General features: G+C 38.0%; 1 protein-coding gene across 3 annotated transcripts in view; it reads left to right on the plus strand.

The window, feature by feature from the left end:
* AFF4 (ALF transcription elongation factor 4) overlaps positions 1–23855 on the plus strand; it is an 88516-nt gene that overhangs the window by 14772 nt on the left and 49889 nt on the right. Inside the window, exons 2-6 of one of the 3 annotated variants that reach the window (XM_078067520.1) lie at positions 10346–10437; positions 10916–11042; positions 13441–14235; positions 15758–15802; positions 19487–19573. In XM_078067520.1, coding sequence (XP_077923646.1) covers positions 10920–11042; positions 13441–14235; positions 15758–15802; positions 19487–19573 — 1050 coding nt within the window. In that variant the 5' untranslated portion in view covers positions 10346–10437; positions 10916–10919. The remainder of the gene's footprint in view (positions 1–10345; positions 10438–10915; positions 11043–13440; positions 14236–15757; positions 15803–19486; positions 19574–23855) is intronic. The other 2 variants (XM_078067519.1, XM_078067521.1) reach the window with 2 other exon arrangements.

Here is a 23855-nt window from a genome sequence, read left to right on the forward strand (position 1 = left end):
GCGGGACTCGATCCTAGGACTCCAAGATCATGACCTGAGCCAAAGGCAGACTCTCAACGACTGAGCCACCCAGGCGCCCCTATAGATAGTATTTTAAGCCATGAGATTGAAGGGAAAGAATGTAGACTGAATCAGAGTAAGATCCATAGCTGAGCACAGGGAAGTACCGATTTCTAAGAAGTTTGGTAGGTAGAATGGGAGGAGACAGGTGATGGGATAACCTGGAGGGCTGGAGTTACAGAAGCCAGGAGTATATTAAGGAGCGAGCCTGGGTGTTTACTTCCTGCCTTTGATGCTGTGTTGCGGTCCAAGTTGAGTGAGCTTTGGAGGTATCCAGAGGAATTCCAGTGTTTGCTGCAGTAACCTCATCAGCCCGCCAAGAGGGTGAACATTTGACTTCCACTTGAATTAAATCGGATTTAAAAAAAAAAAAATTATTTATTTAATTGAGAAAGAAAGAGCATGAATGGGGGAGGGGGCAGAGTGAGAAGCAGACTCCCCACTGAGCAGGGAAGTAGAGAATCACCAAGAGTCCTTTTGAGAAGCTTGGTCATGAACGAGAACAGAGAAGAGATAGAGTGATATCTGGAGGAGAGATAGAGGGTTGGGGAAGTCTTTTTATTTTTTTAAAGAAGAATATGCTTTTTTTTTTTTTTTGAGAAGAATATGTTTGAATGCTACTGGAAAGGATTCATGAGAGAGGGAGAAGTTGAAGTTGCTAGGGAGAAGTCAGTAATTGTTAAAGGTCTAGGAGAAGATAGCAAAATGGGCATACTTGTTCTTTCACAGGGGAGAGATAAGTTCTGTTTTTTAACCAGAGGAAAGAAGAGAATGGATGCAGATACTGGTAGTTCGAGGAAAGTTGATGATTGATAAGAAGATTTCTCTCTTATCTTTTTTTTTTTTTTGAGAGAGAGGGAGGGGTAAGTGGGGAGGGGCAGATGGAGAGGGAGAGAGAGAATCTCGAGCAGGCTCCACCCTCAGTGCGGAACCTGATCCTGGGCTCCATCCCACAAACCCATACAAACTCATGAGATCATGACCTGAGCCTGACATGAGTCTGACACTTAACCAACTGCGCCACCTAGGCACCCCTCTCTCTCATCTTTAGTATTCTATTTTTAGTCTTTGTCCAGTAAGACAAGGTCATTTGTGGAGTGCAAGTTAGGAGAGAGAGTCCTAGGACTCCATGAAAATATTTGTGAGGAATAGGAAAGAGCATCCATCTGCAAAAGATAGTAAAATTTTGGGAAGCTTTGAGGGCCTAGTTGAGAGTGAGTTATGAAGAATGATTATGAGAAATTCAGATAATATATAAAGATACGATGAAGAAAGCACAAGTAGTATAGAATTATCTTTACTTCCATGTGTTTCATGACAGTATTTTAAACCTAAAGGCTGTGGAAGTCTCATGACTGATGTTGGGGCGGAGGTCTTTCTCTGCAAAATAGTTTTGGGACCTGATGTTTTGTTACTAGTGGCTTTGATCTCCAGGTGTACAATCTTTGTTTCCCCACCTTTTAGGAATTAACCTCTTCAGATTCATTGTGATCTTAGCTGAAGTCTCATTTAGACTTTTGGAGTTTAAATCATTTGATAATCTGGTAGTGGAAGGGCTCTGTTTATCAGCAGTATAGTTGTTCTAAGACAATAATTGAAAAAAACCGTCATAATAGGTTCTGAACACCACTTGTAAGAAGCAAGTTAAAGGTCACATTTTACTTTTTAAACTTTTTAAAATAAAAAAATTTAAAGGGTGCCTGGGTGGCTTAGTTGGTTAAGTGTCCGACTCCTGATCTCAGCTCAGGTCTTAATCTCAGGGTCGTGAGCGTGGAGCCTATTTAAAAAAAAAAAAAATTTAAAATGCTATAAACTAATACATGTGTTTATTAAAAGATTACAGAAGATAAATTTCTGGTTCATTGGGAATGCACATTAAAACTTTACTGTGTGCTTACTGTAACTTTTATTGTAAAAGATGTAACACAAAATTTATTATTTTAATCATTTTAAGTGTATAACTCAATGGCATTAAGTACATTCACAGTGTTGTGCAACCATCAACACTGTCTATTTACAGAATTTTTTTCATCATCCCAAACAGAATCTCTAAGCCCATTAAACCTAATTCCCCATTCCTCCTTATCCCCAGCTCCTGGCAACCACAATTTTACTTTCTCTCTGAATTTGCCTTTTCTTTGAACCTCATGTAAGTGGAATCCTATAGTATTTGTCTTTTTCTGACTGGGTCATTTCACTTTGTGTAATATCCTCAAGGTTCATCCATGTTGTAGCATGTCAGAATGTCCTTTTTAAAGGCTGAATAATGTTCCATTGTATGTATGTGCCACATTTTGTTTATCCATTCATCTTTTGATGGGCACTAGAGTTACTTCTACCTAGTGATTGTTGTGGATAGTGCTGCTGTGAACATGGGTGTACAAATATCTGAGTTCCTGCTTTCAGTTCTTTTGGGTATAGACTTAGGAGTGTAATTGCTGGATCACATGAAATTCTGTGGTATACTTTTTGAGTAACCCCCAGACTCTTTTCCACTGCAGCTGCACCATTTTACATTCCCACCAGCAATGCACAGGGTTCTGATTTATCAACATTCTTACCAACAGTTGTTATTTTTTTAATTTTAATTTTTTGAAAATAGCCAAAAGGTGTGAATATGCAGTTCACAGAAGAAGAACTATAAATGGCTAAGTAACACACAAAATAGGTGCAATCTAACTATCAGGAAATTCAGTAGAATGCAGTTGACTGTGAGGGACTATCTGTGTGTGATTCTTCATTTTATCCCTAGCTCCTAGCACAGTGCCTAGCGATAGTAGATAGGCTCATATATTTGTTGAGTAAATGAAATTGGGTTTTTGCCCTCTTGGATTGGTGGCACAATTTAAAAAGACTCCAAATGCCTAGGATTGAAAATGTCATGATTAAAGTGCACAGTCTTGTATTTTGTTGGTGGGATTGTCCATTGATACAGTCTTTTTGGAAAGCAATCTAGTGATGTACATTAAAAGGGTACAGCATGTACCCTTTGACTCCGCAATTCCACATCTAGAAATTAATCTGAAACTAAAATAGTTTCATATACAAACGTTCTGTAATGTTTGTAATACTAAATTCTGGACATAACCCAGTTATCTACCAGGTGTTTTCTGGTTAAATGAATACTATACAGTCACTAAAAGAATGAAAATTCTATGTCTTAATGTGGAATTAAGTTCATTGTTTATTAAACTTATTCTTAAATAAGAATTATATGTGTAGGGCGCCTGGGTGGCTCAGATGGTTAAGTGTCTGCCTTCGGCTCAGGTCATGATCTCAGGGTCCTGGGATCGAGTCCCGCATCGGGTTCCCTGCTCAGTGCAGAGCCTGCTTCTCCCTCTCCCTCTGCCACTCCCTCTGCTTGTGCTCTTCTATCTCTCTGTCAAATAAATGAATAAAATCTTTAAAAAAAAAAAAAAAAAAGAATTATATGTGTAATAATTTTTGCATGTATATGACTATATATGACTCCTCACACTATTGTTTATTTCAAGGGAGTGAAATTATTGGTGACCTTTAATTTCTACTTTATATTAACCATATTAGAGTTTTTGAGAAAGAGTATTACTTTTATAGTTGGAAAAACAAAACCATTAATGTTTATCTCTTTTGAAAAATGCGTAGGTGGAAGAATACTCCTTATTCACATTTATAGGAACAGCCAAAACATTTACTGAGGGCCAAGAAAGAAGATACAGCTAAATAGGGAGACCTCCTATTTCTTGTGTATGAAAACTGCGTATTCACATTTCAGTTTTCTGGTGTTTAGCTTGTGAGATTGTTAGTTGTCACATTCTGATGTTAGTTGAGTTAGTTGTATCTAATTTTTATCTGTATGCTCAGCACCTAACAATTCTTTTTTTTTTTTTTTTTAAAGATTTTATTTATTTATTTGACAGAGACAGACATAGCAAGAGAGGGAACACAAGCAGGGGGAGTGCAAGAGGGAGAAGCAAGTTCCCCGCCGAGCAGGGAGCCTGATGCAGGGCTCGATCCCAGGACCGTGGGATCATGCATGACCTGAGCTGAAGGCAGACACTCAATGACTGAGCCACCCAGGCGCCCCAGCACCTAACAATTCTACTTCTGAATTTACCCTAAAGAAATAATGAAGTGATCTCAGTCATATTATATATGTTGTGTTGCATCTCCTTATTCTCATATAACAGCAGTTATGGAAATTCTTCCAAGTTCATTGGCAAAGATATACCTCATTTGTTTTAATATACTGTGGTTTGTTTAACTGTTAACTATTTTTCTCTTCTAATTATTTTCAGTTGTTTTACCACTAACAGTGCTTCAGTAAACATCTTTGTAGGTAATGGCAGTATAAGCCATAAGCTTATGAGGCTGCTGGGTTGAAGGGTTTTTATATTTTTTTTTTTTTTTAAGATTTTATTTATTTATTTATTAGAGACAGAGAGAGAGGGAACACAAGCAGGGGGAGTGGGAGAGGGAGAAGCAGGCTGCCCGCTGAGCAGGGAGCCCGATTTGGGGCTCAATCCCAGGACCCTGGGATCATGACCTGAGCTGAAGGCAGACGCCTAACGACTGAGCCACCCAGGTGCCTCCCTTTTTTTTTTTTCCTGAGTTTGAAATATCACTTCACCATTTTAATGAGTATGTCATTTTAGAGATTTTATTTATTTATTTGAGAGAGAGCACGCGAGCACACAAGCAGGGTGAGGGGCAGAGGGAGAAGCAGACTCCTTGCTGGGCATGGATCCCAATGCGGGGCTTGATCCTGGGACTCCAGGATCATGACTTGAGCTGAAGGCAGACGCTTAACCGACTGAGCCACCCAGGCGCCCCAATGACTATGTCATTTTCGAAAAATACTTGGCTCTTACTGTTGTTATTAAATAGAACATTTTATTTGTTTTCAAATTATTTTTATTTTTTTTAAGTAATCTCTGTATCCACTGTGGGGCTCCAACTCAAAACCCTGAGATCGAGAGTTGCATGCTCCACCGACTGAGCCAGCCAGGCACCCCTAGAACATTTTTTAGAAGATTTTATTTATTTATTTGAGAGAGAGAGAGAGATCACAAGCAGGGGGGAGTGGGAGAGGGAGAAGCAGACTCCCCACTGAACAGGGAGCCTGGTGCGGAACTCGATCCCAGAACCCTGGGATCGTGACCTGAGCCGAAGGCAGACACTTAACCAACTGAGCCAGCCAGGTGCCCACCCCTAGAACATTTTAAATAAGACATTCTTTTCTCATTGAATTTGATTTTTTACCTGTTAAAATCCCGTGTATCTTTGAGTTTTTTTCTGGCTTCTATTTTTCAGATCATTTTGTTGATTTCTGTGCACTATCATGCTATTTTGATAATGATGATGATTTTATAGTAAATATTAGTATCTACTAGGACAAATTCTTCTTGTTCTCTCTCCAGTGCTAAGTATATGATAGATGCTTATTGCACATTTATTAAGTTAATAAATAGACTTAATAAATATTAAATCTTGCCTTAGATAAATTTGGCAGGCCTCTTTACTTTAGGGAAACTGAAGCTTGGCATGTTGATGGTGTCCCTTGCTAGCCAAGAATAGTATTACACTTTCTCAAGTGTAATAAACAGTGACGTAGAGGAGGAGTTGAGAATTGGATGATCAGTTTGAACATGGAGATAGGAAGGGGCACATGTTAGACATGAGAGAAATACTTTAAGCCCTGAGAAGAGACAGTTTATCTGATAGTAAATCCCAAGGCTGAAAAATGCTAGAAAGTACCCATAGTGCTCTACTATATAAACTTTCTCACCCTTTCTGTCTTTTATTTAAAAAAATTTCAAACCTATAATATAGTGTATGTCTATATTCCTTTCACCTGGATATACCACTTGTCAATATTTTTATTGTAATTGTTGCTGCTGCTCCATTATTCTTGTCTGTTTGTCCTCTCCCTCCTTCCTGCCCCCCACCCTCCCTGCATGCAAGCACACACACACACTCTTCCTCTCTCTCTTTTTATCACTCACTGTCTGCACATACTAGATCTATATTCAGATGGATGCTGAACCATTTGAGAGTTGCAGATCTGATGATGACATTTCACCCATGTATGTTTTGTACATCCTGAGAACCCAGAACATTCTCTTATATAACCAGATACAATTATCATAGTTCAAAAACTAAGCATTGATATGATTATCTGAAATACCGTTCATATTCAGGTGTCCCAAAATTTCGCTATAATGCCCTTCACAAACAGTTTTTCCTCCTTAGATACAGTATGTGTATCATGCATTGCCTTTAGTTGTTGTCTCTCCTTGAATATATAAGAATATAGAAGAAATCCCTAGCCTCTTTTTTGTTTGTTTTCATGATACAGGCATTTTTGAAGAGTCCAGGCCAATTTTGCAGACTTAAGCTTTGTCTGCTTGTTCCTGATTAGATTCAGGTTAAATTTTTAGTGGAAAGAATACCTAGGTGGTGATACATCTTTAGTGTATCGCATTAGAAGGCACATGATGTCATTTTATCCCATTATTGATAATGTTAAGTCTGATTGCTTGATTAAGGGTATTGTTTACTGTACTTCTCTATTTTAAAGATTTTTTTCTAATAGTCTGTGGGATGATACTGAAGATTCCATTCCCCCCCAACTTTTTGCCCAGTGGTTTTGGCGTTTATTGCTGGTTTTTTTTTTTCCCATTGATGATTCTGGCCTCAATTATTACTTTAATGGTCACAAAAAAAGTGATTTTCTAATTCTTTTATTTCTTCTGCATTTATTAGTTGACATTCTTCTCTAAAGAAGGGCATTTACTCCCTGCTTTATTTCTCTTCATTTTATTTTTTTGCTATTATCACTCTGGACTCAGGGATTTGTGTTTTTTGGGGGGGTTTTTGTTTGTTTTTTAAGATTTTATTTATTTGAGAAGGAGAGAGAGCGTGAGAGAGAGTGCGTGTGCACAAGCCAGAGCACAAGAGCAGGGGAGGGAGAAGCAGACTCCCTGCTGAGCAGGGAGCTCCATGCTGGGCTCAATCCCAGGATGCTAGGATCTTGACCTGACCCGAAGGCAGCTGCTTAACCGACTGAACCACCCAGGCACCCCTGTTTTTTGTTTTTTAACTAGGCTTCATGCCCAGCATGGTGCTTGAAAACTCATGACCCCAATATCAAGAGTAGCACGCTCTACTGACTGAGCTAGCCACACGCCCCCCAGGGATTCTTTTTTTGCTCATTTAGTTATATTCCATTCTTGTCTTTATTTTGATGCTCATGTTTCTAAATCTGACTGGTGAGAGCACCTTCAGGCTGGTTCCCGTGCCCTTTTGATGTCTCCATCTGTTTTTGTGACTTTTCTTGCTGTTGAAACAAGATGTTTTAAGATCTCTTTGGACTTCCTCTGCTGCAGCCTTGGAATGAACTATTTTTTCCAAGAAGTCCTATTCCATTTTAGTAGGAAATGATATTAGAAATCAGAATTTGGGGGGCACCTGGGTGGCTCAGTCATTAAGCGTCTGCCTTCGGCTCAGGTCATGATCCCAGGGACCTGGGATCGAGTCCCGCATCAGGCTCCCAGATCAGTGGGAAGCCTGCTTCTCCCTCTCCCACTCCCCCTGCTTGTGTTCCCTCTCTCTCTGTCTCTCTCTGTCAAATAAATAAATAAAATCTTTTTAAAAAAAAATCAGAATTTGGGTGCTGAGCGTGCTTCTTTTTTCTGGTGTGTTCCTGCTCCTAGACTCTTTCAGTGTACAGAAATGGAGACTGTTTCTCTCGATCGGTAGATTGATAGAGATTTTTTAAAATACAAGCATGTGTTCATAGTACTATTTCTAGCTCCTAATCCCCAAAAGTTATTTTTCTCCCTATTCCTTTGTATATTTGTATCCCTCATCTCTCATAGTAACATGCTTGGATCCTCAAAAATCTCAGTATATTTACTCATTTGCTCCATTTTGTAGCAATGAAATTGCTACACCATTATGCTACACCATAGAATGTTGTTTGTAATAAATGTATCAACTTAATGTAAGTACTTGATGGGCACTTAAAACAATTTACCTTAAGTAGGTGGAGAACTCTCCTTTCTACTTGCTAATATTCTTTTAAAAATTATTTTTCTGGTAGTCCCACAGATTTTGTTTTGTTGTAGCAATTAGCTAATTTTAACCGAATTCTTCTTCAGTATAGTAGTTGCAGATGTCCTGAGGGAAATGCTATGAAATAGGTTTGCCTATACAACAAAGATATACCTCAAACTGACTCATTTAAATTTCATGTTAATTTTAGGGGAGCTCACATTGATTACTGGAATTATTGCTTTGTGGGAAACTTTATCTTAGGCAGATACTAATGTTTAAAGACATGGGAGAAAAATGTGGATCTGATAAATTAGATGTGAAAATAAGGCAGATCAGAAAAAAATTAGAGAATAAGAGCTACAACTGGGATATTGGTTCTTATAAGCAGTCATTTAATTTTGTTCTGCTTCTTGGCAGTCTTGTTAAAAGGAATATTCAGTCAGATGACTTTCATTGTTTAAGAAAAGAGAACACTTTTTTATTGGATTATAGGAGGAATTTTATTGTGGGAATCAGATCTATTTCTACAATAAATGTACAAGTGTTTCTTTTTTTTCTGTAAAGATTTTATTTATTTGACAGAGAAAGGCACAGCGAGAGAGGAAACATAATCAAGGGGAGTGGGAAAGGGAGAAGCAGGCTTCCCACTGAGAAGGGAGCCGGATGCAGGGCTCAATCCCAGGACCCTGGGATCATGATCTGAGCCGAAGGCAGACGCTTAGCGACTGAGCTACCCAGGCGCCCTGTACAAGTGTTTCTTGCATTATTTTAGCACTTTAATTAAATCATAGTTTAAGGAAGGCATTTCTTTTTTTAAGGAATTGAATTTAGGAAATGCAAGGAAATTAGTATTTAATATGCCCCTTAGACTCTTAGGATACAAATAAGTTCATATGCAGTTGCACCATAGTTGCAGAGGTCTATCTGAAACCTGATTGTTAGTGATACACACTTACTAGTTGGTTCAAGTGTACTGGAGGATAATATACGTTCTTTGGTTTCACTCTCTGAATACCAAAGTATAGATATTTTCTAGTATTTATTAAAGAAGGAATCAAAAACTTTTTTTAAAAGATTTATTTATTTATTTTAGTGAGAGAGCGAGCGAGCAAGTGGGGATGGGAATGGGAGGGAGGGGCAGAGAGAGAGTCCCAAGCACAAGTGGGGCCGGATTCATGTACCTGAGCTTGGATGCTCAACCGACTGAGCCACCCAGGCACCCCGAAAGAATCAAATACTTTTTGTGCTTCTGTATGGTGCTAAGTACCAGGGAGACCAAAGAAAGCACATACTATTTCAATACCTCAAAATAGCTTATATTCTTGTCTAAGTTTATTAGAATATTATACAAATAGAAAAAGCTGAATATTCATTTGGAACACTTAGAATATTTTTTAAATATTAATTGCTTTGATAGTACATTTTTACTTTTGAATGTTTACTTGCACTGGTCTAACCACCTAAGAATCCTCAAGAGTATATTGGTTTTGCTGTCCATTCTTTTTTTTTTTTTAAGATTTTATTTATTTAAGAAAGAGAGAGTGCACGAGCAGGGTTGGAGGGGGGAGTGAGGAGGGGCAGAAGGAGAGGGAGAAGCAGACTCCGCACTGAGCAGGGAGCCTTACACAGGCCTCAGTCCCAGGACCCTGAGATCGGGACCTGAGCCGAAGGCAGACGCCTACCTGACTGAGCCAGCCAAGCGCCCCTGCTGTCCATTGTGATTTTACAGTTAAAATTTCTTTCCAATCTTGATTTACTTTAATTTTCCGACTAGATTTGATTTATGAATCATAAGGCTAGAAATGCTCTACAAGTATAACCTGGTTTTTTCCTTCAGTCTCCAACAGGGCTCCCTGCGTCCCTGGCCCCTCTTCCCCCCAGACAAAACCAAGATAGATGGTTTACTCTAACTCCAGGGAAGAATGTTGCAGAGTCCCTGGTAATCCCTTATCCCAGGGTTCGACAACCTTTTTCATTATTATCTATTTAACCATAAGTCCCTGCCGCTATAAACAAACTATCTTCTTTAGTTTGTTCTTAGTGAAAATACCATATGCTGTAATGTTTATAGAAATGACACCCTCATTTTCTCCTCCATTCCAAAAGACTTTCTTTTTCAGTACAGTTTCAACTACTATTACTAACCCAAGTTAATTTTAGATTCTATTACTGAAAGCCTCGGTTTTGCCATTTATTGAGGTATTGATTGAAATATTACTGTATTTAGAGCAGAAATGTCGTTTTTTAGGGAATCTAGAGCAACAGCAAAGCTGAGGTCAAACTGCCATAAGGATGGACACCAAGGAAGCTGTGTTTGGGACAAAAAGAAATCAAGATAAGGTAGATGCAAAGTAGAGAAAAGCGCTGGACCCCGGGGGGAGGGAGTGGTAGGTGGGAGCGGGTTTGTGCGCCACTGAAGGCAAAGAGTAGTTAGATTTCTGAAGAGGGGGCCGCAAAAGGCTTGTAGGAATCGTAAGGATTTGTGCTGAAGTACGACCTTCCATCTGTCTGAATGTTTAAGTTTTAACTGACTTTTAGCTTGCTGAATACTTAAAAATTGATAAGGTTAAGTGTTTCAATGGGGTGGATCCTAATACTCTGGGCTAGTGTTTACTATCTCAGTAGTTGTGCCAGACACTATTGGTATTAGTTGGTAAAACCATTACCAGTACCCAGCTTCAGCACTAATGCCTGCTGCTACTTGGAAATCGAAAGGGAATCTCCGAATGAAGCATTAAACTCACAAAATGAGTACAGAGCATTTTAATTTTGATTTTCCTTTTTGTGATTGATACAAAGATCGTGTTTCTCTTCTTAGCAACATGAACCGTGAAGACCGAAATGTGCTGCGTATGAAAGAACGGGAAAGGCGGAATCAGGAAATTCAGCAGGGCGAAGACGCCTTCCCACCTAGCTCTCCTCTCTTTGCCGAGCCATACAAAGTTGTAAGTAGTCCTGTGGATGGTTTTTTTCCCCCCAACAGTGTGACGTTTTTGCTTTTCAAGTGTTTAAGCTTGAATTTTGATAGTAGAAAAGAGTTACTGTCATATATTCCATTTAACATTTTTCCTTTCCTCTAAATAAGAATGTACATTTTTGGGGTAAACTTGTCATTGGAGTATAACATACATACAGAAAGGTATACAAAACAAGTGTTTTAGCTGAAAGAATTTTCACAACATGAACAACTTTATATAATCAGTACCCAGATCAAGAAACAGTATTATTAGCATCCTAAAGTCATCCTCAAACCCAAATCTCCTCCCTTGCCCCTGTTGCTATCTCATATTCTTGAAAATGTGGTCTGGATTAGCTCAGACATTGATATCTACCATCCCAGGCTCTACCGCTAACCCTGGGCAGGCATTTCACCTTTCTGAATTAAATTAAAATTTTGTAAATGGGTATGGATCGTCTACTGTTTCTTAACGTTCTTTTGGGTATAATATAATGTCAAAGACAACTTTTTCAGAGATGCTTTTGTTTCTCCCTTGTTTCTTGCCATTTGCTTACTTAGTTTACTAAATATTTAGATTACTAAATATCAGTGACTGCTACTGTATTTGAATAAATGTGTCTTCAGTATCAGTCCGGTTCCTTTTTCTGCTTTATACTAAATTATCTGACTTTCTTTTTTATGGGCTTAATGAACAATATCCAATTTAGATTAAAAGCTTGTTCTCAGAGATGTTCAGTAAAGTGGGCCAATTGCTATTTTTGTAACTATCATTGTACTTGATTTGGGATTACATAAAACACTGAATGATGTCACTTCTGATGACTAATGTGGCTGTAGTGGCCACAAATGTCTCTAATGTTTGATTTGGCTTTGGCTCATTTGATCTACTCTTACATTTTAAAGGCTTATACTGTGTATGATGGTATTGCAGCAGTAATGGCCATTGTTGGTTTACGGTGTGAGATTGAGAGTGTGTTAGACTTTTTTCTGATGAAATATAAATATAACAACATATTCTAGGTTTACCCTGGTAACATTTGGTGTTTGTAGAAGCTATGAGATCTATAAAAGCCATTTTTTTAAAAGATTTTATTTATTTATTTGAGAGAGAGAAAGAGAGACAGCACAAGCGGGGTGGAAAGGGAGAGGGAGAAGCAGACTCCTCACCAAGCAGGGAGCCCAGCACGGGGCTCGATCCCGGGACCCAGGGTCAGGACCCGAGCTGAAGGCAGACCCTTAACTGACTGAGCTACCCAGACGCCCCATAAAAGCCACTTTTTACAAGTTCTTAAGGATTTTCATTTAAAGGCAGTTACACTGACATCATTTATATGAGTGTAACATGATAACGCGAAACCTGGGGTTTGGGATTAGGGATTAAAGGCATTTCAAAAAAACTCCAGGAGTTTGGTCCAGAATCTTCAAATCATACAACCATTTATTTTGTAATTACATTGTAATGAGTTGGATTTGATTCCTGAACTTGATGTTGTCTACAAATTGCTATATATTTCCCCCTCTTGTTTAATAGGGGTCAGACTGATTTTCAAATAATCTAAAGTCTTATCAGTTCATGCCAACCTCAGAATAAATAGTGGTTCTGTCTTGATTTCCTGTTTAATGCAATCAGTAAGCTTACACTCTTTCATGTTTGTGAACGTGAAAGAGTACTAAAGCTTGTGGATATTTTGGACTTTCTTATTATCCAAGAATGATTTTTAAAACTTACAGTCTGTACCATTGACTTCAAAACTTGGAGTGTTTCTTGCTCAGAATTAATAGAATTAATATTTGAAACTTTATCAGTAGATTTTCCATTCTTAATTTGTTGTTGACTTTTATTAACTTAATTAGTCACAGTAACAGAAGGAATTAAAATTTTTTAAAAGGTCAGTTGGGTATAACATGTTTCATTAAATTTTTATTTCTCCTTTTAACTATAACATTGAACTCCAGGAATAAAATATTTTCCTACATTGCCAAAATAATGAGTGTTGGCTAATTTGCTCACCTAGAACTTAACTATACATAAAGGCCCGTTACTTTTCCTGCTCTTCAAAAGATTTCTACTACTATTTCAGTATATATATATATTGGTGAAATTTGGATTTTTTTCCCTCCTGGAATCTTTTGTACATACTTCTCAATATCCTATAGAGTATTTGTGTTTTTGCATGAATGTTTTTCACTTTCGATGCATTTTTTCCACTGTAAAAATTATATATCTGGAGTTTGCGTTTGAGATGTTAACCTTAAGGTATGAGATACGAGGCCTCCCTTTGAAAAACCCCTTTGCATTTGAAGTTTGGAAAGTCCATTTATAGAAGCATCTTTTAGTTCCAGTTATACTAATTATATCGTTTTATTTTACAATTTTTTTGTAGACTAGCAAAGAAGATAAGCTATCAAGTCGTATTCAGAGTATGCTTGGAAACTACGATGAAATGAAGGATTTCATAGGAGACAGATCTATACCAAAGCTTGTTGCAATTCCCAAGCCTACAGTACCACCGACAGCAGATGAAAAATCTAACCCAAATTTCTTTGAACAGAGACATGGGACCTCTCATCAGAGTAGCAAATGGACTCCAGTAGGACCTGCACCCAGTACTTCGCAGTCTCAGAAACGGTCCTCAGGCTTGCAGAGTGGACACAGTAGCCAGCGGACCAGTGCAGGTGGCAGTGGGGGCACCAGTAGTAGTGGCCAGAGGCATGACCGTGACTCATACAGCAGTAGTGGAAGCAGTAATCGGAAAAAAAGCCAGCATGGGTCGGAACACTCCAAATCACGCTCTTCCAGCCCTGGAAAACCCCAGGCTGTTTCTTCATTAAGCTCCAGTCATTCCAGGTCTCATGGGAATGATCACCATAGCAAGGACCATCAGCGTTCCAAATCACCTCGGGACCCTGATGCCAACTGGGATTCTCCTTCCCGTGTACCTTTTTCAAGTGGGCAGCATTCAAATCAGTCTTTCCCACCTTCATTGATGTCAAAGTCCAGTTCAATGTTGCAGAAACCCACTGCCTATGTGCGGCCCATGGATGGACAGGAGTCCATGGAACCAAAGCTGTCCTCTGAGCACTACAGCAGCCAATCCCATGGCAACAGCATGACTGAACTGAAGCCCAGTAGCAAAGCACATCTCACCAAGCTGAAAATACCTTCCCAACCATTGGATGTAAGTTACACATTTAGAGCCTTTTTTATTTTTTAATTTATCCATTTATTTTAGACAGAGAGCAGGGGGAGGAGCAGGGGGAAGGAGAGAGAGAACCTCCTGCCACCCCAAGATCTGGACCTGAGCCAAAATCTAGAGTTGGCCACTTAACCGACTGAGCCACCCAGGAGCCCTTTAGAGCTTTTAATATTACGACTCTGTGAAGCAGTTTACTATGAAATTATAATTGAACTTAAATTTTGTCTCAGTTTTAATAAGGCATATATAAGTTTAAAAATAAGACTTGTGATTGACTCCAAAGTGATCAGTAGACCTGTTAGCTTCCCCTGTTGGGCAGTAGAGAAAATGTCATTCACTGTTTTGAAATATTCAGATGACAGTCGTGGAATAAAAGCATGATCTGTGAAATCAGTACCTTAGATTTTATGAAAGAATACGTCTTGTGTTCTTTTGTTTAAAAAAATAACTTGTATTCTCATGGTGATACTCATGAATGCAATGTGGGCTGTGGTTCATTGTAGTGAATGTTGGGATTTTGGGGGGGCGTCCGTCAAGATGGTAATGTTGTATGGTTTGGATGCCATGAGTTTTTTTTCTCTGTTTACACTTAAGGGTTTGAGACAGCTGCTCTAGATTCATAGTGGTGGTTTGAAATTTACAGTATTTATAACTGCATGCCAAAGCATCAGAATAACTAAAGAAATTGAGTATTCGCTGTGAAATAGTTTGTTTTATCTTTTAAAAGAAAAAATTTTAGAAGTAGTCTTTGTACTTTTCGTAGAAGTATGAAAATCATAGTTCATAGCTTAAAACGGTTGTGGAAGGGGTCAAGGGTAGGTGAAATGGTGTTTTAAGAACATTTAGACGTTTTTCCTGTGGCCTTAGGAAACTCATTGTTCATGGCAGTTGTCATCTAATTACTCCTCTGAAGAGAATAGTGAAGTGGTTGTTTGTTCTTTCTTCAAACAACTTGATCCTTGGAGATAGACTTGAGTGCAAACTCTAGCTCTCCAGTTCCTGAGTGTGCTTTAGAATAAACAACTTTGCCATGATTTAAGGAAACTGTGTAAAATGTCCATCATATTCCAGACAAGTATTCTTTCAATAATGCTGGTTTTATTCTGTTTGTTAGTTTATGTGAAGTAATGTATTTCAGTATCATGGTATATTTTGTATATAAATAAACTCAAATTTTTGACAAGCTGCTCCACCTGCAAAATAACATTTAAAAATTTATTTCTAATCTAAGTATAAGAAAGATAAGATTTTTTAAAACTTTTGATAAATACAAAGTTCTTCAAATTGTACAGTTGGTGATTAAAATTTTTTAGAGCTTGAAAAATTTGCATTTAAGGAAATTTGTCAAAAGATTAATTAGTGTTGTGATTTAGAATAGTGGGATCATAAATAGGTCTTTAAATTTAATTTGTTTTCTAATAGTGTTGTTGAATCTGTGCAACAAATAATAAAAATCTAATAATAAATGACCCCAAATCTAATGTGTGTCTCTTTTCCTCTTAAGGCATCTGCTTCTGGTGACGTGAGCTGTGTGGATGAAATTCTTAAAGTAAGTTATTGTTGTTGTTTTAATACTTTCTGTCTTTTTTGTTTATGATCCTCTGCTATCTTCTTGCCCTCTTCCCCCCGATATTTCACAAAGGATCTGGGGCAACAGATTGCTTACATGTGAAACCTCATCATGTCTATAAAAAATAATTGACTCTGTTATGCCTATTTTCATACTTAGTTTCTGAGTCATTTGGTTTGTTTACTACCTGCCCTCGAAGAACTGGTTTTGTTTGTTTTTCATTTTTAAGTAAAACAAATTCCCGTCATAATAGTTTGCCTTGAAAAGAGGAAGAAACCAAATGCAACAGTACTTTCTAAGGCTTATCGGTAATTACCAGTCAAACCGTTTCATTGAAGATAGCTTGCTTTCTAATTCATTTGTACCTACTGGTCAGTTCCTACAATGAAAGACCTCCTCCTAATACAGCTCACTTTGAGTGTTGGATGGAATATGTTTAAAACCGACACATGACCAAAATGTGCATTCCTCTTCTGGGAAAAGAAAAAGTTGTCAGTTGGAAAAAGAGAAGATCTAGTGGATTAATGAGTGACAGTGAGTGCTCTTGGCTTAGTAGAGAAAAACTGTCCGTCACGTCTTACTTGTACTTTCTGCATAAGCTCCTGATTTTTTTGTGTCTGTACCTGCATTTCACCATGAATCCTCCTTCTGAGAGACTACTTGCATTGCTACTCCCACTCTATTCTCTCCTCCTTTCTTCAGCCCAGCACAGTCTCTCATTTATCTCAGTCATGTTGCTGAAGCTGTTTCTCTAAGCTCATGATCTTTCCCTTCACTGGGGGCTTCATTTGAGTTCTCTGCTCTTTCTGCTGTTCTCAAGAATTTTTAGTTTTTCATTCTAGAAACCTCATTCTTCCTTCCTTGACTGTTATTATGCTTCACTGTTTTTATTTCCATCCACCTTTCTTATCTCTCCTTCTCTGCCTTTTGGGAACCTTGGTGTCTTCTCTGTTCAACATGGGTCTTTTTTCTAGCTTCTCCATTTTTTTCTGCTCCATATTGATTTTCCTCCATTGTTATGGCTTCACCTGTTAACTTTTCAGTCTTTCTCTCCTCCTTGGCCTCCTCTGAATTGTGGTTTGTTCTCTTGCTTCATAGCTATGTGTCCATTTGCGTTTCTCCCTGCTTCTTTAGACTGAACATATCTAAAGGCAGATTTATCAGACTTCCTTCTCTTAGTAGTACCACTGTTCTCCTGTGCTTCTAAGTGTAAAATCCTAATTTTCTCTCATGTTCTATTTAATCACAAAACTGCATGTACAGTTTGAATTTTCCTTGAAAATGCCACTCCTTTATTTCCATTTCTGCCACCTTGAGCTTCAAGAATTGCAATCTACCGTCCTCGCTTTGCTCATCTGTCTTCTGTATTGCTACCAGATTCTCTCTTTAATCCATTGTCTTCATAAGTTAATTTCTGTCTTAGACATTTCAGTGGCTCTGTCTCTAATCCCCATAGAAAGAATAGTGTCCAAGTTCAACGTTCTAGACCTTTTTCACAGGCCGGTTCTAACCTCTCTCGCTATTGATTCACTACTTTTGTCAAATTGGTTTCACTAAGCCATACGCTTTCTTGCTCTTTTACCTTTTTAAAGTAAACTTTCGTGAAATATGTTTCTCCTTTGTCTTTAGTCATATACAGATTGTTTTTTCTTAGAATCCCAGTGTAATCCTTCTTTCCCCTGTGTCAGACCATCAGATCACATAACTTTTGAATCTCATATAGCAAAAAAAAGACTCTCCTATAGCATGCATTTTGCAGTTGCCATGTATATGAAAAGTGTAACAGAGCATTTATCTTTTCTCATTGAATCCTCAGAGATGCATGGCATTGTAATGCCTGGTAGAATCTTAGATATTCTCACATTTAATGATCTCTTTGATGATACTGACCATTTAGTCTTCATTTTATATATATAGGGCTTGGCACATGGCCTTGGGTGTAATGGGTGCTCAGTCATTTAATGATGGAGTTAAATAGATTTTCTATAGAAAGTACTTCGGTATTTGAGGTGTAAAATGCCAGCACTGAAAACCTAGAGTGCCCGAGTTTCTGTTTCCTTTCCCTGTATGCAGTGCATAAGGAACTGCAGGTCCAAATTGCCTTCATGTTTTCTTGATCTTTGTAGTCGTACTATTTCTAGGAACTCCATCATAAACTTAAAGAAGAAAATTTTAATCTAAAAATGATAACTGTGTCTTGTAAAAACAAGCAAGATTAATTCATGGTTTACTAATGAAGCACCTGTCATGTATCAAGCTCTTTGGATAACAGTGGTGATAATGATAGTGTTGCACCCTTTGAGCTGACATTCTTGCTGGATATTGGAAATAATCAACTATTCAATATTATTTCAGAAAGTGAAATGCTATTAAAAAATAAAGCATTGTAAGAAGATAAAGAGCAATTAACAGTGCAGGGGGCTGTTTTACAAAGTTCCAGTAGTAGAGACTGTACCAAGTGCCCAGGTCTCTTTCGAAACCCTTCTGTTGTTCTGTTGCCCAAAGGTAGCCAGAGATTTTTTTTTTCATATATATTTTTTCATATACAAACATTTACTAGGACATAGACTATGATTTCTGTTTATCACTTAACAGTACGTTGTGGACAACATTTCATATCAGTAGTTAAATTCCTCATTTACTGTCTGCTTGGTGTTCCATTGTGTGGCTATCTGGTAATTTATTTAATTATTCTGTGCTGTTGGATATTTAGGTTGTTTCCATTTTTGAAGTGTAGGCCCCTTGAATATGTATCTTTACCTAACTGTGTGGGTATAGCTACAGAGTAAATTCCTAAAAGTTAAACCACCCTTACTGTATTTTCTCAGTCTACCTAATGGCTTACTTTGAACTAAATGCCAGAAATAAAACACTCCTTCCTTATTCTAAATCTGATATCTTTCTTTCCCCTGCTCCTGTAACGTACACATTGTGATCTTATCCAAATCTCCACTTGAACATAGTTGGCATGTGATTAAACAGAAGGCATTGAATGAAATCATACTTACGGCCTTGCCTGTCTGTCTTCCTTCTCGTGTGCTTTTGGTATCTCTCTTCTGGTTTCCTCCACCTGACCAAAACTTCCCATCAGCGAATGGGCTCTGCAGCCAGACTTCCTAGGATGAAATTTCGTGTCCATTTGTGTCCACAAATGTGTGGCCTTTAATAAATAACTTCTGTGCTTCAGTTTCATCCTACATAGAGTTAGGATAATAATGGTATCTACCTCCTAATATCATTGTGAGTACTAAATGAGTAACAGACCTGTAAAACAGCACAGTATCTGGCCTATTAAAGGTACACAATAAATGTTAGCTCCTTTTCTTATTATTACCTGCCCCTCCCGCTCTCACAGCATGCTCTTCTTCAGTAGCATTGTACTGTGTACCTTGTATTTGATTACAGGCTTATTTCTGTGATGATTCACAGGTTTCATCATCTTAGCTCCAAGCTCCCTGAAGCCAGGCAGTGGATATTATTTATCTATTTCCTGCCCCATAGTGCCTTGCACACAATTGTGCTTAATTAATATTTATTGATTAAATATGTATACTTTTGGAGGACCTATCATGAAACCAGCATTTATAATACAAATCTGGTTTTTAGCTATGTAATTTTTATCCTTGAACTGGTTGAAAACAAACTGTAATAATTACATTTCAGGAGATGACGCATTCATGGCCTCCCCCTCTAACGGCTATTCATACACCATGCAAAACAGAACCTTCCAAATTTCCTTTTCCAACTAAGGTAAGTAAATAACATGTGTCTTTGATACTGTTAGAAAACTCTAAATGGCTTGACTAAAATCATATGAATTCAAAATTGTCTTGCCATTCTAGTGGGAGACAGACAATAAATATATAAGTTCAAATAGTGATCATTGCTATGAAGAAAATAAAACAAGATAATAGAATCAAGAGCGACTTGGATTAAGAGGTTCTTGAAAAAGCTTTGAAGGCAATCGGGAAGAGAATTAAAAGGAATCAGTGTTTCTTGCAAACTGTTCTAGGCTGCAGGTGGTAAAGGCTTCTCATGCTCTTGCCTGAGGACCCCCCCCTTCCACTGGACATAGCAGCCATACTGATGTGCTGTGGAAAGAGGTTCCTCAGACAACAGTTCCAAGTTCAACTACAATCAGCAGATGTGCTTTTCTTTTTTTTAACATTAATTTATATTTACATGAATAATAGAAGAATATATTCTCCTTGTGGAAGTTTGACCAGGACCTCTAATAATAGCCTTTCTCAGTGTTGCCTCTTCCATCTCACCAGAGCAACTTCCATGCATACCTTTGCAAGTCTTTTCACATGCATTTGCAGACATACATATGTGATCATTATGCGTAAGCACTCTCTCTCTGAATTTATTTCTGCCCAGATTTATTGTTCTGGATTTTTAATCAGCAACAGGCCTTAGAGATCATTCTGTGTTACTAAGTGTCATAGATTACATATACAGGTATTTCATTTCTTATATTTGCATCTATAGTATAAATGTATTTTAGTTGAATTATTTCCCTTTGGTATTTAAGTTGTTGCCAAGTTTTCATTTCCATGAACATTGCTTGTGTGGTATCTTTTTCATGCCTTCTTGTGTGCATATGAGTTTCTTTTGTGTAAAGTAAGAAGTAGAATTGTTGAGTATTGAGACGGTATATTTAATACATATTCTCAAATTCCCTCTGTATCAGTTGTACCAGTCAGTACTCCCACTTATATTCCCTCTGATTCCTCACATGCATGTCACCATTTGTTATTTGAAGCACCAGTCTTTTGAGTGCAGAATGGCATTTCATTTCCTAGATTGCTAGTCAGGTTTGTCGTCTTTACACATTGTCATCCGTGTGATTTCTCTGTAGGTGAATTTACTCTGTAGGTGAATCTCTGCTCTTGGGGTTGCATCTTTCACCTAATGAGTTTCAGGAGGATTTCTTTTTGTGTTGTTTTGTTTGAATTCTGGATTCTAATAATTTCTTCTGTGTGCTACAAATACATTGCCCAGTGAGAGTCCTTTTAAGTATTACGGTCTGGAAGATTTTAATTTTGATGAATAAGTAGATCATTCTCTTCTATGAAGCTTTTACTTTTCAATGTCTTGTTAAAGAAGCATTTTCCTTCCCCAGGATCATAAGCATACCCTCTTATTTTTTACCTTAATGTAATTGCAATTTTGTTTTCTATGCTTATCTTTAGCCCAGTTTATTTTTGTGAATAATGTGAGTTAGGCATGTAACTTTCTGCCTGTATGTGTGCCATCACCCTCTTTTCCTTCAGCCTTAATACACACCTAGTAAATGTACAGTGGAGTTTGGTAGGTGTATGCACCTGTGTAGCCACCAGCCCAGTCAAGAATTAGAATATTTCCGACACCGCCACAGGTCCCCTCATGTTTCTTTGCAGTCTGCCTCACCCCCACCACTGGCCCCTCATAATCACTGATCTGTTTTATGTCACTATAAATAAGTTGTGCTTTTTCTAGAATTTCATGTGAATGGAATCCATACAGTGTATACTCCTTTTGTATATATGTTTACCTTCTTTAGCTCAGCATCTACTTTTGGAATTCTTCCATGTTCATGAATGTATTGGTAATTTGTTCTTTTTTATTCCTGAGTGCCTTTTTATTTGTGTTGTATGAAAATATCAAAATTTGTGTATCCATGTACCTGTTGATTAACATTTGGGTTTTTTCCAGGTTTGGGCTATTAAGAAGAGAGTATCTATAAATATTCACTTATAAGCCTTTGTGTAGACTTAAGTTTTCTTTTTTCAAGGATAAATACTGGGCTATATGGTAAAAAGTAGAATTGCTCAGTCATATGTTGAATTCATGTTAACTTGATACTAAACTAAAACTATTTTCCAGAGCGACTGTGTCATACTCCTACCTCACTCCACTCCATCTGTCAGCAATATATTATAGTTTGATTTGTTCTACATCCTCGTCTACATTTGGTATTGTCAGTCTTATTTAGTTTTAGCCATTTTCCTGGGCACGTAAAGGTTTTATCTCATACTGGCTTCAGTTTGTGATTCCCTGATGACTAATGATGTTGAACCTCTTCTTATGACCTTATTGACCATTCTTCTTTTTTGGATATCAGTTCAAATCTTATGACTCTTGTGTATTATGTGTGTGTGGTGGTGGCAGGACTAGGAGATGTTATTTGTAGTTTTCTCGTCTTTGGTTTTGGTATCAGGGCAGCTCTGGCTCTTTAAAAGGAGCAGGGAAATGTTCTCTTCATTTCTGTTTTCTGAACTCGTTTGTGGAATTTAGTTTTAATTCTTCCTTGAATTTTTCTTTTTTTAAAGATTTTTTTATTTATTTGAGAGAGCAAGAGACAGCAGGACAGAGCATGAGTCGGGGGAGAGGCAGAAAGAGAAGGAGAGGCAGACTCCCTGCTGAACACAGGGCTCCAACCCCGGGACCCTGGGATCATGACCTGAGCCAAAGGCAGACACTTAACCGACTGACCCACCCAGGCACACCTTGAATATTTTAATATACTTCAACAGTGATGCCATTTGGGCCCATACTGTTCTTTATTGGAAGGTATTCAATTATAAATTCAGGGTTTTCATTAGATACAGAGCTATTCAGATTTGCTATTCCTTGTATCAATCTTGTAATTTGTTCATTTCATCTAAGTAGTCAAGTTTATTGGTATAGAGTTATTTATAATATAAATACTTTTAAAGTCTGTAGGATCTCTAGGAAAGTCATTTTTCCCCCTGATATTGGTGATTTGTATTTTCTCTTTTCATTTTCTTTTATTAGTCTAGCTAGAGTTTGGTCGTTTTTTTTTTTTTTTAAGATATTTATTTATTTATTTATTTATTTATTTATTTATTTATTTGACAGAGAGAGAGAGAGAGCGAGAGCAGGAACACAAGCAGGGGGAGCAGGAGAGGGAGAAGCAGGCTTCCTGCCGAGCAGGGAGCCCGATGCGGGGCTCAATCCCAGGACTCTGGGATCATGACCTGAGCCGAAGGCAGATGCTTAACGACTGAGCCACTCAGGAGCCCCGAGTTTTGTCAGTTTTTTTTTTTTTTAAAGATTTTATTTATTTATTTGACAGAGAGAGACACAGCGAGAGAGGGAACATAAGCAGGGGGAGTGGGAGAGGGAGAAGCAGGCTTCCCCCCGAGCAGGGAGCCCGATGTGGGGCTCAATCCCAGGAGCCTGGGATCATGACCTGAGCCGAAGGCAGACGCTTAACGACTGAGCCACCCAGGCGCCCCCCGAGTTTTGTCAGTTTTATTGATCATTTCCAAAAACCATCTTTTAATTTTTTCAGTTTTCTATTTCTTTGGTTTTTCCTTTATTGTGGTTGTTGTCTTCTTTCTACTTACTGTGGATTTCTTTTTTTTTAAAGATTTTTATTTATTTATTTGACAGAGACACAGCGAGAGAGGGAACACAAGCAGGGGGAGTGGGAGAGGGAGAAGCAGGCTTCCCGCAGAGCAGGGAGCCCGATGCGGGGCCCGATCCCAGGACCCTGGGATCATGACCTGAGCCGAAGGCAGACACTTAATGACTGAGCCACCCAGGCGCCCTACTTACTGTGGGTTTCATTTACTTTCTTTTAACTTCAGATGGAGGCTTAGGTCATTAATCGTAGACATTTCTTGTTTTCTGTATTTAAAACTATCAGTTTCCCTCTGAGCCCAGTTTTAGGTATATCTCACAGATTGTGATATGTTGTGATTTTATTACCATTTAGTGTGTGATATTTCCTTATTCCCTGTGTGACTTCTTCCTTGATCCTTGGAAGCATGTGGTTTCATTTTCAAATATTTGAGGATTTTCCACATATCATTTTATTACTGATTCTAATTTATTTATGTTCTTGTTAGAGAATATAAGCTATAATTTGTTTTTAAAAATTTAATGTTTTATGGCCAGTATATGGACTTCCTTGGTGACTGTTTCATGTACACTAGAATATGTTTTTTTTTTTTTTTAAGATTTTTTAAAGATTTTATTTATTGGGGCACTTGGGTGGCTCAGTCATTAAGCATCTGCCTTT

Source organism: Halichoerus grypus, chromosome 2, assembly GCF_964656455.1.
Source record: "Halichoerus grypus chromosome 2, mHalGry1.hap1.1, whole genome shotgun sequence".
NCBI classification, from domain to species: Eukaryota; Metazoa; Chordata; class Mammalia; order Carnivora; family Phocidae; genus Halichoerus; species Halichoerus grypus.